Genomic DNA, 17,331 nt, shown 5'->3' on the forward strand with positions numbered 1-17,331 from the left:
GTAATTATTCCTTTAATTAAATTTTAATGCTTGAAGAGTTTAGACATGCTCTTGATGTAAGTTCGAGTGGTGATGTCTTGGCTCAACACTTTTAAGGCTAATCATTATCTTGCAATCCAATGAGGTTTGAATATTAATTTATTTCTATCTCGGATAGAGAACTTTTTTTGTTTACGTAGAGTGTAGATGTTCAATCAATAACAAAAACGTTACTTTTGCTGGTGGAAAAGCAGTTGATTTCGCTCAAATAATTTTTTTTTTTTAAGTAATTTTTTTGATCTGCAGTTGCTTTTTTTGACCTCCTTTGTCTTATCCCATACAGAAAAATATATCACTTTTACATTGATTCAACGTCTGCAGACGTTAATGTAAAAGTGACGGACTTTGCTGTCTTGGATTATATTGCTGCAATTTACTTTGAGACGAGTAAAAGTTGCATGGTTTTGCATGCTTTCCACTAGTGAATTACCTTTGAAAGCCTTTCATGCGTAATTGCACATCAGAACCATGAAACGAGAGTTTTTCAACAACTTCACGTAATTTATTGTTAAAACAATGTGAAAAAATGCTGTTGGTCCACGGTTGAAACACCTGAATGAAACAATGAAATTGAAGAGAAAACTCCTTTTTCCTTTTGTCAACAGAGCGATTAACAGTTGAAAGTAGATGCCCCTTCACAGAGACAGGAGAAATTCATTCATAAAACGGTCTCAGCTAGTGCTGACGCAGTAATGTGGTTTGTATCTTCCACTTGTTGCTATGAGTACCCTACTTTCGCATACTTTGCTTTGTTGTTACCTCATAACGGCACTTAGAGCTTAAATCTTACCAAAAACGACTAAACTTTAATTTGGTGAACCCATTCAGAGAATAAGTCATTTAGATTGACTTGTTTTCAAGTCAGTCGACTTGTGATATTTGTTCATTTATAGAAAGTGTGGCCTGAACTAATGACTTAGAGAAAAGTTGTCAGTTAGAAAAAAATGCTGAAAGAAGCCTCGCTGACTCAGAGGAGTGAATCAGTATGCGTAGATGTTGTAGAGAAAGATTTGATTATAAACTACCAAAAAAAGTCATACTTGTGATATAACAAGCAAAATGAAATTAAGAGTGAGTTCAAACCTTGTCGTGCTAAACGATATTATCACAGACGCCAAAGGCAGACAGACAAGTCTGGATGAAAGGCTATTGAATTTCCTATTTCGCAACAGTCTTGAATCTAAGAATCACAGTAGCTATTTGATTACAGTCTTCTGAGCCTCTACGTCTACGTCATTGCTGTCAGTCTATGAAACTGCTTGTTGGTCGAAAATTATTTGATAAAATTTCCGACATGTTATAGAAATTTTATTTCTAAGTCTGTTTGTTAAAGGATGAAAGTAGTTTATTTCACTAATCTAACCAGAGCACCCTGCCGAGGTTTCTCATCTAATTACTGGTAGGCTACAGAGTATGTAGTCACCCATATGTATTGTAGTAGTAACGGTACTTGTGTTAACCAACCATTAAGTTTTTTGATAAAAAAAAAAAATTGTTTTGTTCTACCAAAAGTTAGTTTGTTTTAAACACCCCTATTTTGATACATGACGAAATTTCAGTGTCACCGATTGGTGCTTCACTGCTTCGATACTTGACATTTTTGACAGAGGGGTTTTCAAACATTTTTGTTATGCTACCCTATTTCAGAAAGTAATTTTCCACGTGACACCAAATTTCTTTCACCTTAATAACTCACTTCGGTCACAAGCACGTTTTAACGTTCGCGTTTTGTCGCTTCTACCTTTTTCACGACCTTTGCTATGTTGACGTGTATTGTTTTTGATATGATGGTCAGAAATAAAAAACAACTGAACTGATTTGCGACCCCGTTTGGGATGACATCGATAGTTTGGGGAGTCCTGTCATAGCATTTAGCAGAGTTTGTGGCTACTCGCTTATTGCAATAATTAATTATACAGTATTCTCGTCACTTGCTGAAAGTATTGTAAAAACATGCATTGAATTTCTACAAGAAAAGATTGAAGTTGTGTGTTGATTTGGCAGCACTCTGCTCTAAAAAAATTTCGCTTCGTGTCATTAATATATTACCGCTTTGATTTCATGTTTAAAAAATGTAAACTTATGCTGAGAAACTGCAAATTTTAGTCATTGCAATTTTCAGTGGCATGATTTTCACAACTTGTTTTCATAAACATTTTTCGGTGAAAAATATGATAAAAGCATCCACTTGATAAAATCTATTCTCTTTACATTAATTCAACGTCTCTAAATGTTATAGCTGTGTCAAAGTAAAGCTTTGCTATCTGGCTGGAGATGGATCACCAAGATTGCAAGCACACATTTACAAAAATTACTTGGCATTATACTTTTTGTCCTATTTGAGGTTTGTTTGAAGCTTTCTGAAACAACATTGTGAGCATCACAACCTCGCTGCGATTAAACTGATTTTTGTTGTAGGTTGTGTTGAATTTGAAGTAAACACAGTGCCAAACTACTTGAAAATGGGTGCTGAGGAAGTAACTGTTGTGTGTCAAGGAATATTAGAGAAGAAAGTAGATCACCGAATGTTGCCTATCGGACCGACGTGGAAAAGGAAATATTGTGTATTGAGCTCTGAGGCTTTACGAATATACAGGAACAAAGGAAAGTTAACAAACAGCTGCAGACCACTTAGAACTGTGCCACTCTGCCATTTAAAAAGCGTGTCCAGATCTTGCGACGAAAGCGACGAAGCAACGAACTATTTCAATTTAGAAACAGAGCAAGGTGAAAAACTATTTTTTCGTCACAAGGATGACACGGGATGGGTAGCACAGATTCAAATACAGCTGATCCATTACAAGGTAAGAACGGAAATCAATCTAAAACTAATCCACTTGATGAGTAATTACGTTTAAGTAATTATCATCATAAGTAAGGTATAAAATTTAATTGTAAGTTTATAGCCCCGTAATTAAGCGTTCTTCCTTGCGGCTGTGCCATTTGAAAATTAATGAACATCTACCGACGAAGTGTGTATGCCTCGCCTATCTATTAAGTCTATTCTCAACATCAGCCAACGAAGACAGTTGGTCAAGAGAAGTCGTTCATCCAAACAAGAAAACGACTTTTCTCAATGACGATTCGTCTTGGGACCGTGAGAAAATAATTGAAAACATCAGCTTTGCTTGTTAAACAAAGTCTTGGACGCAAAGCGTTTGTCACAGTTACATCTAGCTTGGTCGCCTAATTGTTGAAAAATAAAAACTTACAGTTTTGTTTTTACAATGCCAAGTGTAAACCTATCTTTTAACAAGTGCTTCGATGACAACTATGTTTAAACTCTTCCTGCTGAGGATCTGCAGAAGTTCATATCACTTAAGCCTACACGACTCACAGTACGGTTTTACCAATGTCTCCAACACTGCACTTTGTCTTGAGACCTTGGGTTGTCTTGCCGAAGTTGTGTGTTTGTTGTTTTTGTCCGCACACTCTTGTTTAGCTTTTTCACAGAATCTTTACGCAGTTGCTGATTTTGTCATGGTTTTAAATACATCTTTTTGGTTGAATTTATACTTCAGATTTTGCTTACTAATTCAAGTTATTTCTTCATTTTTCATCTTAGATCGCTTCATAGCAAGAAATCATGTGATCACTTTTTTGTTAAATTGTCCATTTTGGTGAAACCAAGTAATTTTGATATTTCGCACAAAGCAAATTTGTGATCGAAAAAGCACAAAAAAAGTTTAATTCGAATTGCAGTGTTCCTTGAACTTTGTAAGATTACGTGATGGCATCTACAGGGATTGTGCTACTTCAATTATGCTAGGCTACCGACTTAGAATTTTCACTTTTTCAAATTTTTGTTGGGGGTCTAAATATGCCAGTGCTGTTTCTTGTTACACGAGATATGCGCAGCATTAACAACAATTCGACCGATCGTTGTGTTAATTTTAAACCCAAAATCTTGGTCGTTAGGTCTTGAACGTAAAGTCCTATTGTTTCACATTGCTATTGTTTATCATTATTAGATCGCCATTTTGTTTTATATCTTCCTTCCGGCTGCTCTTAAACTAAACAGTTGTATGCAACTTTGAAAAGCAAATTTGAGCCGCCGGCAAAACGACTGCGCTTGCATTTGGTAAGTTGACACTGAAAGGTCATTGACGCTAAGACTAAGTACAGTACTCTTTTAAATTCAAAGCTTCCGAGATCTTTCACCATCGAATCATATTTCAGACGGCTATTAGAATATCAGTGCAGCACAAACTTCCACCAAGCATTTTTCTAGCTAATGATTGACTGCTCATAGCGATGCGAAATTAGTAGCTGGGCATCGGGTTTGAATGAACATTCACAATATTTCTTCTGGTACTAGTTTGTACGTTCTTCTGAATGTGTTGTTGAATGTTGTTGCAATTGTTGTTACCAATATTCTGATAACTGTCTATGGTCGGCCTATTTGCTCGCACTTAATTTTGTTGTACTCTATTTGTGATTTAAAAGTTGTTTGGCTATTATTAAAATGTGGCAGTTACAGATATAGACAGCACACGATTTATTTTTGCTTATTTTTGAAACAAATTTTAAACCGGACAATTGCACGCCCATTTTGCAACCTTGATGACAATAACTTTGTTTATTCTCGAAACAATACCCTCAACTTTTCTAATCAAGAGATAGAGAGCCATATGTTTAACATTTTTGTAACTTAGGCTACTATCCAAACATTTTTTTAATCCAAGCAACAATACCGGTCAAGTATCCAATATGGCACTTCCGATTGTAGCCACAGGTTTGTTAACTAATTCATTCGCAACATGTCGTTTGTTCAAGCTGGCGGCGCCAACAGCTTGACAGTAAAAGGATATTTGCGCAAAATTGCAGGATTTCCTTTCTGCTACATTCCCCTTTGTTGGCAGCTTGGTATGATGATGTGACAAATGTTTGCTTTTATTTTAACCATTTGATCGGAAATGGGGTGGGGGTGAAAGTTGAAACACGTATCTATCGCTATCGGTTCTTGCAACATTCAGCGACCGAGGAACAAAGAATTCAATGCTGATAATGGAATAGAATAACTGGTTTGGTTTTATAATTTTGTTTCACATAAGTGGTGATGTGCTTGGAAAAAATATGATAGGCTGCTGTTTGAAAATTGATTTGAAAGTTTGAAAGAGTTTGAAAGTTGAGTGAAAAAAGCGCCTTCCATTTGGCACAGCACAAGGCCACTAGAAGAAAAAACGCCGATTTCTTTTCAAAGTTTATTTACAAGATGATATGTATTATTTTATTCTGGCAATGCTGTTGTTCGTTATACTGTAATTATTCCTCACTGAAAAGACATACGCCTAATTGCAATAAATTTCATTAATCAGGTAATGATGAGAATACAGATGCATAATGTTTGGAATTAATTTCACATTCCCAGTATGACTTTTGTAGCCTGCCTCTATTTACCACATATGTCTACATTGTACATGCTGTATTTGTGTGACTTTGCGGCTTGCCTGGCGCACATAAAAAATCAAGGATGTTGTTTTAGTTTGTCAAAGATTAAGCTGAATAGCGTTTCGACGTGGTTCATCGTGGGATCCGTGTGTCGGCTACAAGTTAATTGAACAAGTGCATACAACTTTGTAGATTTATCTGACATATTTCACTTTGATTTGGAGTGGTTCAAGTAAAAGCGTTTTTTTGTTGGCTTGTAGACTTGAAGGTACGCACGAAACGTGACGTATGACGTCACCGGGACCACAAACAGATATTTTGTCTGTCATTTCAAAAATTCTTTTGTGTGAGGGCGTTTGTGACATTTGTTTTATTACGCCAACCTATGGTTGACTTGACTTGCGAAGTACATCTTTTTTGACCAGTGTGGCATATAGCTTACTATAAGCGGTGCATAGAGTGGTCACCGGTCAGTGATACCCTTTATAAAATACCACGGCGTTATCAGTAATGTTTATTTCTTTCTTAGAATTGATGATGGTTTGTTTTGAACTCATATTAGCACCAATGTACAGTAAAACGTGGCTGTTAGTCTTGTTTTGTGCCACAAGTGGGACCAACACAGATATTGCAACTGGCCTCTAGTGTAAACTCTTCTCTGCAAATAACTTAACAACTTTTTTGTCGAAAAATTCTGAGTATGTAAAATAGTTTAAGTTCAATTATTTGCTGCATATTACAACTAAAGCAACAACCACGAAAACTTACCGAAAAATTAAAACGACCTGTAAAACCATGACATCAATTGCGTTTGCAAGTTGCTGTTGAAGTTGTCACACTGACCAGTTAACACTGTCATCAATACCTTTAGCAATTTACTAGAAAGTAATGTAAACCGTATAAAATATTCCGGTGTAGCCTACCGCGAAACAGTTAACATTTTATGAATGCAGAGATACAAGTAATAAGCTGTACAATACATGCAGCAATCGATATTGGTGAAATATAAAGCTGAAAATTGAAGTTATTGCAGTTAATATTTGCTATGACACAGCTTATATGACGCACATCTTTGTTTTGGACTGCGTATATGATTTTCAAAGGCTTACATCTTATAAGCTTACAATTACATCACAAACTTAAAGTTTTCGAAGGCAGTTCTATTTACACCACAATGTAGAAAAAAACAAATATTGTTTCCGTAACGTTTCACGCACCAAACTATTAGGCTTCTTTATAACAAAATTTTCATTATTTTTCAACATTCGTCACTGGTTTGGTAATTATTATTCGCATGACGTGTTTCAGTGGAGCAGTTCGCTCTTGCTCTCTGGAATTGCAAGAAACCTCCTCAGCAAGCCAGGAAAACTTGTGTTTTTACGTCGTTTCAACATTTGCCGACGATATAAGAGGCAACTTTTCCTAGCTGGGCACGTTTTCTATCTCTGACAACAAATCTTTGATATGACAAAGTGGCGTAAAGGACAACATCTTTATCTTGATCTTTTCATCGCTGTGCTGTCACCACAGCATAGGCGGAATCATGAATTGCCAGAACCTCTGTTATCGCCTAATACTCCAAATAAACAAACTTTCTTGATTGGCTGTTTCTCCTTCCGAAGCGATGCTTTGGATATTATTTGTTACTTCGACAATTTTCCTTCACTTTTTACCACTGTCTGCTAGAACTTTGTGTTGTAAACAACAAAAATAACGGTTAGTGAGACGTAAGTAGTCAAAAGAAGATACGTATCTTCAGGCGATCTTTCAGCGCGCTATTCATCATGCTCGCGTGACATTTACAAATTTTGGTTGATAAAAATCCGATTGCCGTTGACCGCCGTTCTAACCACGCAGCCTGTGCTACTTTATACTTAGATTGTAAGTCTTATTTCTCCACACCAAACGCATGAACCACCACGGATTAATCCGTTGCTACATCGTCTGTACAATATAGTCCTTGTTTTTGGAAATATACTGGTTAAGAAGCCAACCAACCCAACCGCTTTCCCACAATGCTAGAGTGACTTAAAATAGAATTTAATGGTATTCTTTTTGTTGAATAAATATTAATTTACCAATGAAGTATAAATATACAAAAACACCGGGTTTCATGATGTTAGAATAGATGCAAAACACACTGTTATTAAACTCGATAAATTGTAAAATAAGCAAATTAAGTAGTGTGATAACACTGTGGTTGCTTGCAATTGAAATATTATCGCAGTTTTGGATTTTCCGCTTTTGAACTAAAAATCGCACATATAATCCAGAAGGAGGAAAGAAAAATTGTTAGTTGGTTCCTGTTGCACGTCATAGCCTATAGTGGGAGAAATGTTATGGGCAACTTAATCCCGCCATTTTACTGTACTTGATTTTGCATCCCGTGCTGCAACCTTATTGTACTGTACTTTTACTTTTCTCCTAAACGGCAAAATTACTGCTCTGCATTTCAAAGCAACTTTTAACTGCTCATTTGCCCTGTGAAGAATAGGTTACAATCTATGCAGCTGCACTAGATTTAAAACAGTACTTTTGTTTGAACAAGGTCCCTAATCCTGGATCAAATAGTTTTGTTTATATGCAATTTTCTCTATAGCTTGTTACTGTACCTTATAAATTTTGCAGCTGCTAATGGAAATAAATAAACTAAAAATCGGTGTCATATATATCATCACACGTTGCTCGGAATAATATAATACTACGTCTTAATATCAATGTACGTATATGGTGCTGTAAGTTAATTTGTAAATTATGTGTAAATTCTTTTCAAATAGCTTTTTTTTTTTCTCACACTTTGCTACCAGTCAGAACACTCATTCTTTGTACTGTAGCCTACAATGATCTGTGGACGTCGCTATAATAGCATTGATGCTATAATAGGATGATGTTATGATAGCGACGTCCACTACCAGTACGGTATTCCACCGAGTTGTTCCCATTATTAGTTTAGTTTAAATAATCTGGCACAATCTCTTTTCAAACTTAATCAGCAATAAAAATTTTATAAGTGTGGCAACTGAAAAAATATTAGTTGAAATACTATAGTTTAAAATTTTGAATTGTGCAAATTGTTAAAAGCCGGCATTACGTTACTGGATGACGTAACTACTTCTTGTAGCTTAAAATGTCCAATTGCTATGATGAAGTCGGAAGTAAAAAAAAGAAAATTAATTTTATACATTTGTACGCGTAAGAACCATGGCAACCCAGCCTCTCACGCTCTCAGTCGGCCGGTTTCAACATATATTTAACGTCTAAGGATTGATTTGCCGGTTTGTATCGGCGTCTGTTTCTTGCCTGTGCAGACAATCTAAAATATTTAGATAATTATCTAAAACGAAAATTTCTTTGCAGAACCGACAAGATATCTTACGATACAAACAGTTGAACAACAGCATGGCAGTGGCAGAATCCGCTATCCAGAAGTACCGTGCTTCAAACCCCAACAACAACGATATTTCTCAATGCAATTCCTCCAACAGACTCCACGGATGCTCAAGCCGTGGTTGCAGAACTGTCGTACTTCCGAATCAGAGAAATAGTGGCATGGGTATGTTTTTATTATTTACGTGCATTGAAAATAGCAGTTGAACATGCTGTTACTTGTGGACATTTGTTGATTGCTTAATTCGTCAATTGTTCATTTATGTATGCAAACATTTCAAATTTGTTTCACTGATTATAATGCTTCACGCATGTTAAGATATGTAACCTTTGGCTTTCTTACTGATATACCGGTTAAATAATTAATTTAGTTTATTGTGAATTTGACTGTTTTGCCTTAATCCCGAAGTCTCAGGTGATTTACCGCTATAAAACCAAGCATACCAATTGTCATATTATCAGTGATGTACGCGCATACAAAAAATATTGACGCCGTCAGCGTTAACGCAAACGTTTGAAAAACCATACGCCGTATGCGTCAACACAACTTGTAAAAAAAGTTGGCGGCGTCAGCGCATACACTAGCGTAAACTCATTTTGTTTGCTAGGTGCCAAACATTCACACGGTATAAACCACTCGAAACAAACAAGTTTTATTTTGAATTTCCACGAAGAAACACAAGCATCTGAAAGAGTTCATCTGACATTTTGCTGTGTTTTGGTTCCAATATGTCTTTGCCCATTGAAAACATTCTTTCAACTGCAGCGCTGGAAGGTATTGGCGTGTTGCAGCGAAAAAAATACATTAAAAAGTATGCGTTGACGCTATGCGCTAAAAAACCGCAAAATCTTTACGGCGTAGCCTTAAGCGCAAACTATCCAAAAAAATGTAGCCGCAAGCGTTAGCGTAAACAAAAAGTCTACGCCGCAAGTATGCGGCGTAAAATTTGCGGCGTATACGTACATCTCCGCATATTATTTTGCTTATGGTAGCCTATTACTGTAAAATGATATTGTAATTTTGTCTGTTTGTGTTTTCATCAATAGGCTACATGTTATGTACTGAAAAGTTTCATCTAGTAAAACTAACAATATTTTAGGTATTGGAATCACTGTAATTCCTCTGTGCGACGAAAAAGTTGTTGTAAACAGAGTTCTCGAAGGCGGTGCCGCTATGCGATTGGGTGTTTTACAACCACGTGATCAAATCGTTTCGGCCAATGGCCTTCGAGTGACGAGCGTTGAGATGTTGTCTGAAATCGTTCGTAACTCTCCTGAAACTGTGACGTTGATTGTGAAGCCAAGATTATCAAAACCGTAAGTTATTAAATGAAAAACTTGAAGAAACTAACCACGTAAATGTCGAATGCGCTTTACCAAATAAAAGGATTGATCTAAACAATATTAACATGAGGCCATCTTTGAAATAAAAGAGGCAACTATTTTCTTTGAAAAGTACAGTATGAATGTTTTTGTGGTTTAGCAAGGCACCTACATTAGAGATGGTTGCCCATTGGTTGAATAGTGTACACATATACAAGTGCTATGCTTGACATTTTTTTATAAACAAACTAGCAAAAGCAACATGACAACATCTTTAAAAACGATTGAGTTAAACAGGTCAAAACTGAAGTTTTAGTATTTGCTGAGCAGTTTTGAAGCAGCGTACGTGTCATTGTTGAAACATTAACACCAACTTTATCGGAATCGTTGCACAATATTTGCTCTACTTCTATGCCACTTCTTCTCTTTATGGTCGAACCAAACAAAGTTGACAATAAGAACGTAAGTTAGTCCATGGCCACCTAAAGATACGGCCTGATTTGTCACATTTTGCATAAATTTCCAGGTTTTTCTAACTTTGGGCATACGTTTAAATAAATTTTTCTAAAAATTAGATTTTTACGCTTTCTTTATTCTTTTCCCCAGATAACACAATAGGTTTTAACATCTTCACATGTTGAAAAATAAAGAAATTTTGATTTTGAAGATTTTAGTCAGACTGTTAATTTTCAATAACAGTCTGATTTTGCGTTTTTCAACTTACTTTTTCTCATTTGCTACTGCTTCCCCAAGGCAACAAAAAAGTTTTATGTCATTAGGAAACCACAAAAAGTAAGAACATCTCAAAAAATGTCAGTCAAGCACCAGCAGTAGCTGTAATCAAAATCTGCAAAATGTGACAAATCAGGCCGCATCTCCAGATGGCCATGGTTAGTCTAACGTTGACTTGGGTTAAACAGCAATAATTTTGCAGATCTCCAATTGCGGAAGATCCGAAAGCCCTTATAACAAAAGAGGATTTTTCACCTGAATACATAAACACCGTTCCTACAAACCGCAGTGAAAAGATATGCCACAAAGGTACAAAGCTGTTTTCTTCAGTTTTTCTAGGTTTGCATTCAGTCGATCGTTTCATTATCGCTTTGCTATCGATATGTCATGAGTTCAGCCACAGCTTTAATCACTGTAATTTGCTTCTTTCTTGAGTAATCAAGGCTAAATTATTTTGTTAATTCACTAATTTCCAATAAAATTTTAAGTTCACTATGTCTGTCATTGTTTGGCTGAATCTTGTGATCATGAGCGACATTTGACCTACGGACCGCTGCGGTTGTGACATTTGCTGATGAAAAACGAGCAGGGGTTAAACTACCAAATCTTTTTTTTTTTTCTTGCCGCATGGCATAAACGAGAATTTAATCCAATCCAAGAAAATTAAATCCCATTTTTTCAGGTCTTAACAGCAAGTCTCACTGTCGCACGCATGGATCCCCGAAGCATTTCAAGTTTACCTGAATATGGAAGCGTGACTTTACCAGGCTGCTTATGTTTTTAAAACAACATGAAGTTGGAATCATCCCAGGCAACAAATCAAAACAAACGTTGCATCAATGGTTGTCAGACATAAAGGTTATACCAAAGACTTGAAATGAAGTTTTCAAAAGATTTTCAGGGCTGAAAGGAGAGTCAAACATTACAATCAACTTAGCTGGAGCTTTTTCAGCGTTTTTTCTACTGTACTGTGCAAAATTGTTTCAGTGGTGTGATAAAAATTTCATCACTTGAAAGCCGTTTGTCTGCAAAGCGAAACTAACTTAGAACTTTGTAGATTTTATGTCTCAAATAATTATTTCTCTTTCTTATTATTACTCGGAAATAAATTAAGCAACCTTGTAGCTAGCTCAGTAGCAGATCCAGAGGGGTACTTGGCCCATAAAAAAATTAAAAAAAAGTGTGAAAAAAAACAAGAAAAATTTCTCTGTTTTGGCAAAACTTTCTCACTCATTTTGTTCGATCAATTATATTTCATTTACTCAACCGGCTTCATAGGGCAAAGAGGTGAAATGGGCCTTGTAGCCTATAGGACTACAATAACGAAAAGTGGAGATAGCCTACCACGGACGGATTTTTGAAAACCTATTTAACACTAAAAACAGTCTTTCAAACAACAATTTATTGAAATTCTTATGTGGTCACAAAAAAAGATTTAAAATTAGCTTCATTTTAAACTGAAATTTATAAATCTAAGTTCTACATAAATCTAGTTTTGATTTAATGAATTTGGTAAAATAGAAAAGTGTACGTCATAAAAAAATAGTAGTTGGCTTATTGGAAACAAAATACATCAAAAGCGACCAAAAACAAGATAAAAAAAAATCTGTGGAGAAACCCCCAACTCCCCCCCCTCCTACCTTACTATTTGCGTTTTTGAGCTTCAATTTTACATTGTTCCTTTTTTTCTGAGAAATTTTGCTTGATTGAAACTCTGGTGCTCTATACTGTTTTCTCTAGATTCACTACTGACCTTGCTGCTTTAAAATGCGGTTTATATTCTACAAATGTTTTATGTAAATTAATTTATTTCGAACCGTTGTTACGGACTATTCATCAATAAACATATCGTTGAATTGTTCATCTGTGCTGTATTTAGTTCATTGGTTTAAATTGTGTTTGTTTGTTCCAATTAATTTGTGAAAAATGAAATTACGTGGATCACTGACTTAGATAATATGTTGATTGTTTGTTTTACTGAGTTTTCATTTCCAAAGTTCTTGCGCGAAGTGGTGGATATTTCCTGTCTTTATGGTCTGAAAGTCTTGTCTGTCCACTGCGTTTAACAAGAAACGATTTCCTGATGCTACTACCGAAACTTATCTTTAAATTTGGTTTTATTATTGCCCTCCATGCTTTTGAACAAAATAATTTGATTACAAAGGCTGTGTATGAGCTTCAATGTCCGCAAATGCTGCTCGTCTTCATTCTTGTCGCCGGTCTTATGAAAACAGAAAATTAAAATCTAGTTTTAAATTTTACATTTTGATTGAAAAGCAAAAACACAGTTTTTTTTATAGCAGCCTATTAGCTTAGAAAAAATAGACCTAGACGCATCATAAATTCATGTGCTCAAAGTAAAATAAGCTTGTTCATCAGAGCATGATAAAACATTGAATTCAGTTATTAATATTAGGCATACGGTATTTCTTTTGCGTTCAACTGAGCTTTTTGTATTTCACTTTGGTCGAATGCGAACAAGTTTTAACACGACATGAGGTTTTGATAATGTTTAAACATTTTTAAGCACAATATAAAATAACAACAGCTCAAGCTGTTTTTGCATTGTTTTTTTTTTAATGGTTGGTGATTGGGTTCTAGTTTGGCCTAGTTGATGTATTTAAGACATAGATTGTAAGAAACAATATTTTGAAGCGCTTATTGTTGAAACTATTATTGCGACACTTTAGTTTAGGCCTACTTCGTTTATGCTTCTGATTTTATTTATTGTCTTTAATTGTAAGCGTGTGTATATTGTTTGTGTAATACAAACTCTTTGAACACTTCGCGGCTAAAGCTCATTTTAAAAAGTTGAGTTGCACTTCATCTCAAGTTGGCAGAGGTGGGTATCCGCTACTTCAAAAGTAGCACGCTACCGCTACTCGAGCTAAAGCAGCGCGCTACTGCTACGTTTGTTTTAAACTGACACAGGAAGCAGTTTGTGAAGTCAAAATGACCTTACACTGCCACTTCAACGCCGTTATAGAAAACAAAATTAAGTTTTACGTGAAATGTATTGCAACCCATCTTTCAAAAACACAAGCATCTCAAAATGCGAGTCGCTGTGTCCTGGCCGGTTTGGCTTTAGCACGTCTTTTCCAACGGAGAAAAAAATCTCTACCACAGCACTGGAAGGAATGGAGGTGTTGTATTTAAAGAGGCGTTATAAATCGGCAATGAGGAAGCTCAAGAACTTGGTTCTGTCTGAAGAAATACCTGCACAATTCTTTTTTCTTTGTATCAACATGGCTTGATGTTTCCCGCAATAGTCAAATGATTTGCGCTTTGATTTTTTTACGCATTGTTTCCATAAAAAAATCTTTTAAAAACAAGTCATTTTTTCACTTTAAATTGGAAATTAGCGGTTAGCGGGAGTGCGACTAAAAGAAATGCAGCACTTCTCCGCTACATTAAAAAAGTACCGCGCTACCACAGCCGTTACTCCAACAAAACTGCTGTGGCGCTATCGCTACTAATACTACTAAAAAGTGGCAGCGCTACTGCCCACCTGATAACATACTTGCATTTATACATTAAACAATATAAACATGGCCTTTAAAATGCGTTTAACGTGGTGTGATTAATTTTGGCTTACAGACTAAAGAATGGAAGGAACGCAAAAGATCAGTTGGCCTGTTGTACTTTTCACTTTTCTGTAGTATGCTACTTCTCAGTAAGACCAGTGGTGGCCTTTGGGGCAAACTGGGTGGCCGCCCAGGGCCCGCGCTTGTCTAAAATATGCACAAATAAAATTTACATTAAGCACTAGCAGAAAGCAGTAGACTAACTTAAACGTTTCCACCATAGTTTATAGTTTGCATATTTTTTTTAGAGTCGATTTTGCATATTTTTTCAACCAGCACCTGGCAACCCTGTTTGAAGGTGTTTAGTTTTTTTTACTTTTATAGCTGTTGTTTCAATTGAGCACAACATGGAAAAACATTGGACCATTCTTCTCTTATTAAAGAGTTTGCCGCAATAAAAGCTAGAAAGGTGCACTTTGTGTAAGTAGCCTACTTCAGACGGGTGGCGTACAGGATTCGCAGGGCACTGGATGTGGTGGTACAACATAGCATCAGAGTGATGAGAAGATGTCACAGCATGAAATACACCTTTCTCGCTTAACATCGCTGTTTGTTGTTGTATCATGTTAATTTATTTTCGTGTTATTATCGTCGTCGTGTGAGCATCTGGAGCCGAGGGTCTATTATGATTTATGGTGATTTGAGTTTTTTGTTGATACCGGGCTGTAGGGGCCCTCATATTACTTCTCTCCCAGGGCGCACAAAACTTTAAGGCCATCACTGACTAAGGCTCCACTTCAATGCTCCAGTCCATCATTACTATCATCAGAAGATAAGCGCCGTTTATCTATAATAGGCTATTTGTTTGGTGGCCTATAGGCCAGGGTTTGATCAATTTAGGCTATGGTACATAGTTTTCAGTTCAATTACGATTATACCATCAACTTTTTTAAATATGGTAAGCTTACATTACGATAACATTAATCTGAAATTTTCAAATTACAGTTATAGCCTACTTCCAAATGTAATTAATGCCACATTTCAATTACAAAATTTGAATCTTTCAATATTTATGTTCATCCATCAGGTAGGGGAGACTCGGGTAAGTTGGTCCAGCAAAATGTAAAATTGAATTTGTGAGCTAATAACAAAACTTATGTTAAAGCAAATGCTATTGAAGAGTAGAGGATTTATCACTCTAGAGGTGGACATATTCTTACATCAAACCAACATTGCTAAGTATGTAATTTTTGAAGTTTTTCGAAATAAATAATATGGACCATCTTGCCCGCCTGTGCAGGTAATTTGGCCCACCATGGAAGGTAAGATGGCCACGTGGCCAACGTGTCCTGCTATCGGTATGCTAAACAGTGAAAAAGCTCTCTTTCTCCTCAAATTTACTTTCTTTCTAATTATTGCTTGGTTTTATACAGGCATACATAGCCTACATTGTATGCATTCATGTACCTGTATGGTTTATACAGGGGTGTGCAACGTGCGGCCCGCGGGCCAAATGCGGCCCGCGAAGAAAAATTGTGTGGCCCGCAAGGATGTGCCAATTTTAAATTGTGTGCGGCCCGCGAACCGTGTTTATAATTTAGTTTAGTCTGCTACATGTGAACCATTCATTGTGGAGTGGATTATTGTAATTTCGCACCTTCTGTGAACCATTTTAGAAATTTCCCACCGGCCACCGCTAATCCGTTGTATTTAATTATTTGGAACGTCAGACGATCAAAGGCGGAGCCCTGCTCTCGTCTCAGGCTTTATCGATTTTTTATTTGATCTCTTGCTTTAGACCTTTTGTAGAGCCGGCTTGCGTCAAATTTAGCAGTTGCCTAATGTAGGCCTAGCCTATACAAGCAGTTGGATTAGAACAACTTCAGCCTAGCGGCCCATTCCTTGCCAAATTTGTTGAACCAGTCAAAATAGCAGGTTTGTTAAAATTAGAAGTAAAGAAGTAGAGGTATTGGAAGAAAAAAAAAAATTGAAAAAGTGGCAATTGAAAAGGGCAAAAAAAAACAATTGAATGAACTCAATACAAGACTGCAGCAAAAAAACAGTATGCGAATGAGATGTATGGTCACATAAAAGGCTTTATGAACAAATTACGACTTTGGAAAGCCACATACAGACAGGAAATCTTTTCCACTTTTCAACTTTAAGAGACCATGGAATGCATCCTCAGAAGAAAACTGAATTTGCAGACCAACTTGAAAAATCGTTGTATAAATTTTGTCTCATTTCAAGGACTTTAAATCTCATGAACATTTGTTTGATATATTTTCTTCGCCATTCAACCATCAACACAGACATTGACAAAGCACCAGGTGATATCCAACTTGAACTGATTGATCTTCAAGAGAAAACGAATTTGAAAGCAAAGTATTTAGAAATGAATCTTGGCGATTTTTACCGAAAACATCTCAACCAAGATGACTTTCCACATTTGAAAAAATTCATGGCTTCAAAAATGGCTCTTTTTGGCTCAACGTATTTGTGCGAACAATTTTTTTCTAAAATGGGCGTCATAAAATCTCCCTATCGATCGGTTCTGACAGACGAACACTTGGAAAATGGACTTCGAATTGCTAGCACTTCCATTGAAGTAAATTTGGAAAAATCCATGGGGAAAAGAAGCCAGCTGCAAACTTCTCACTGAACTCGTTTAAAGACTGTGTGACAATGGATTTAAATAGCAGTTTTCTTCAGAAATTTATAGGTCTTAACTAATTATTTCTGCAAGGAAATCCCCTAATAATACCATATGAATATTGAATAACAAAAAACTACTTTTTTGTGCCTGCAACTACTAGAAATCATATGTTAAATAAACATGCGGCCCGCGGTTTCACCCAGTTATTTATATCTGGCCCTCCTGTAAAAAAGGTTGCACACCCCTGGTTTATAATATTATCTACAATTATAATGCAGT

The 17,331-nt window shown here is 36.2% G+C and overlaps 1 protein-coding gene across 1 annotated transcript; it reads left to right on the top strand.

Moving 5' to 3' along the window:
* Positions 1–989: 989 nt before the first annotated feature.
* Positions 990–13,655, top strand: LOC145776076 (uncharacterized). The gene is made up of 5 exons (XM_082587483.1): positions 990–2,843; positions 8,788–8,983; positions 9,918–10,134; positions 11,075–11,181; positions 11,555–13,655. Exons 1-5 carry the CDS (start codon positions 2,502–2,504, stop codon positions 11,614–11,616), a joined length of 924 nt encoding a protein of 307 aa, XP_082443609.1. The 5' UTR covers positions 990–2,501; the 3' UTR covers positions 11,617–13,655.
* The last annotated feature ends 3,676 nt before the right edge of the window (positions 13,656–17,331 follow it).

Source organism: Aplidium turbinatum, chromosome 1 (genome assembly GCF_918807975.1).
Source record: "Aplidium turbinatum chromosome 1, kaAplTurb1.1, whole genome shotgun sequence".
Taxonomy (NCBI): domain Eukaryota; kingdom Metazoa; phylum Chordata; class Ascidiacea; order Aplousobranchia; family Polyclinidae; genus Aplidium; species Aplidium turbinatum.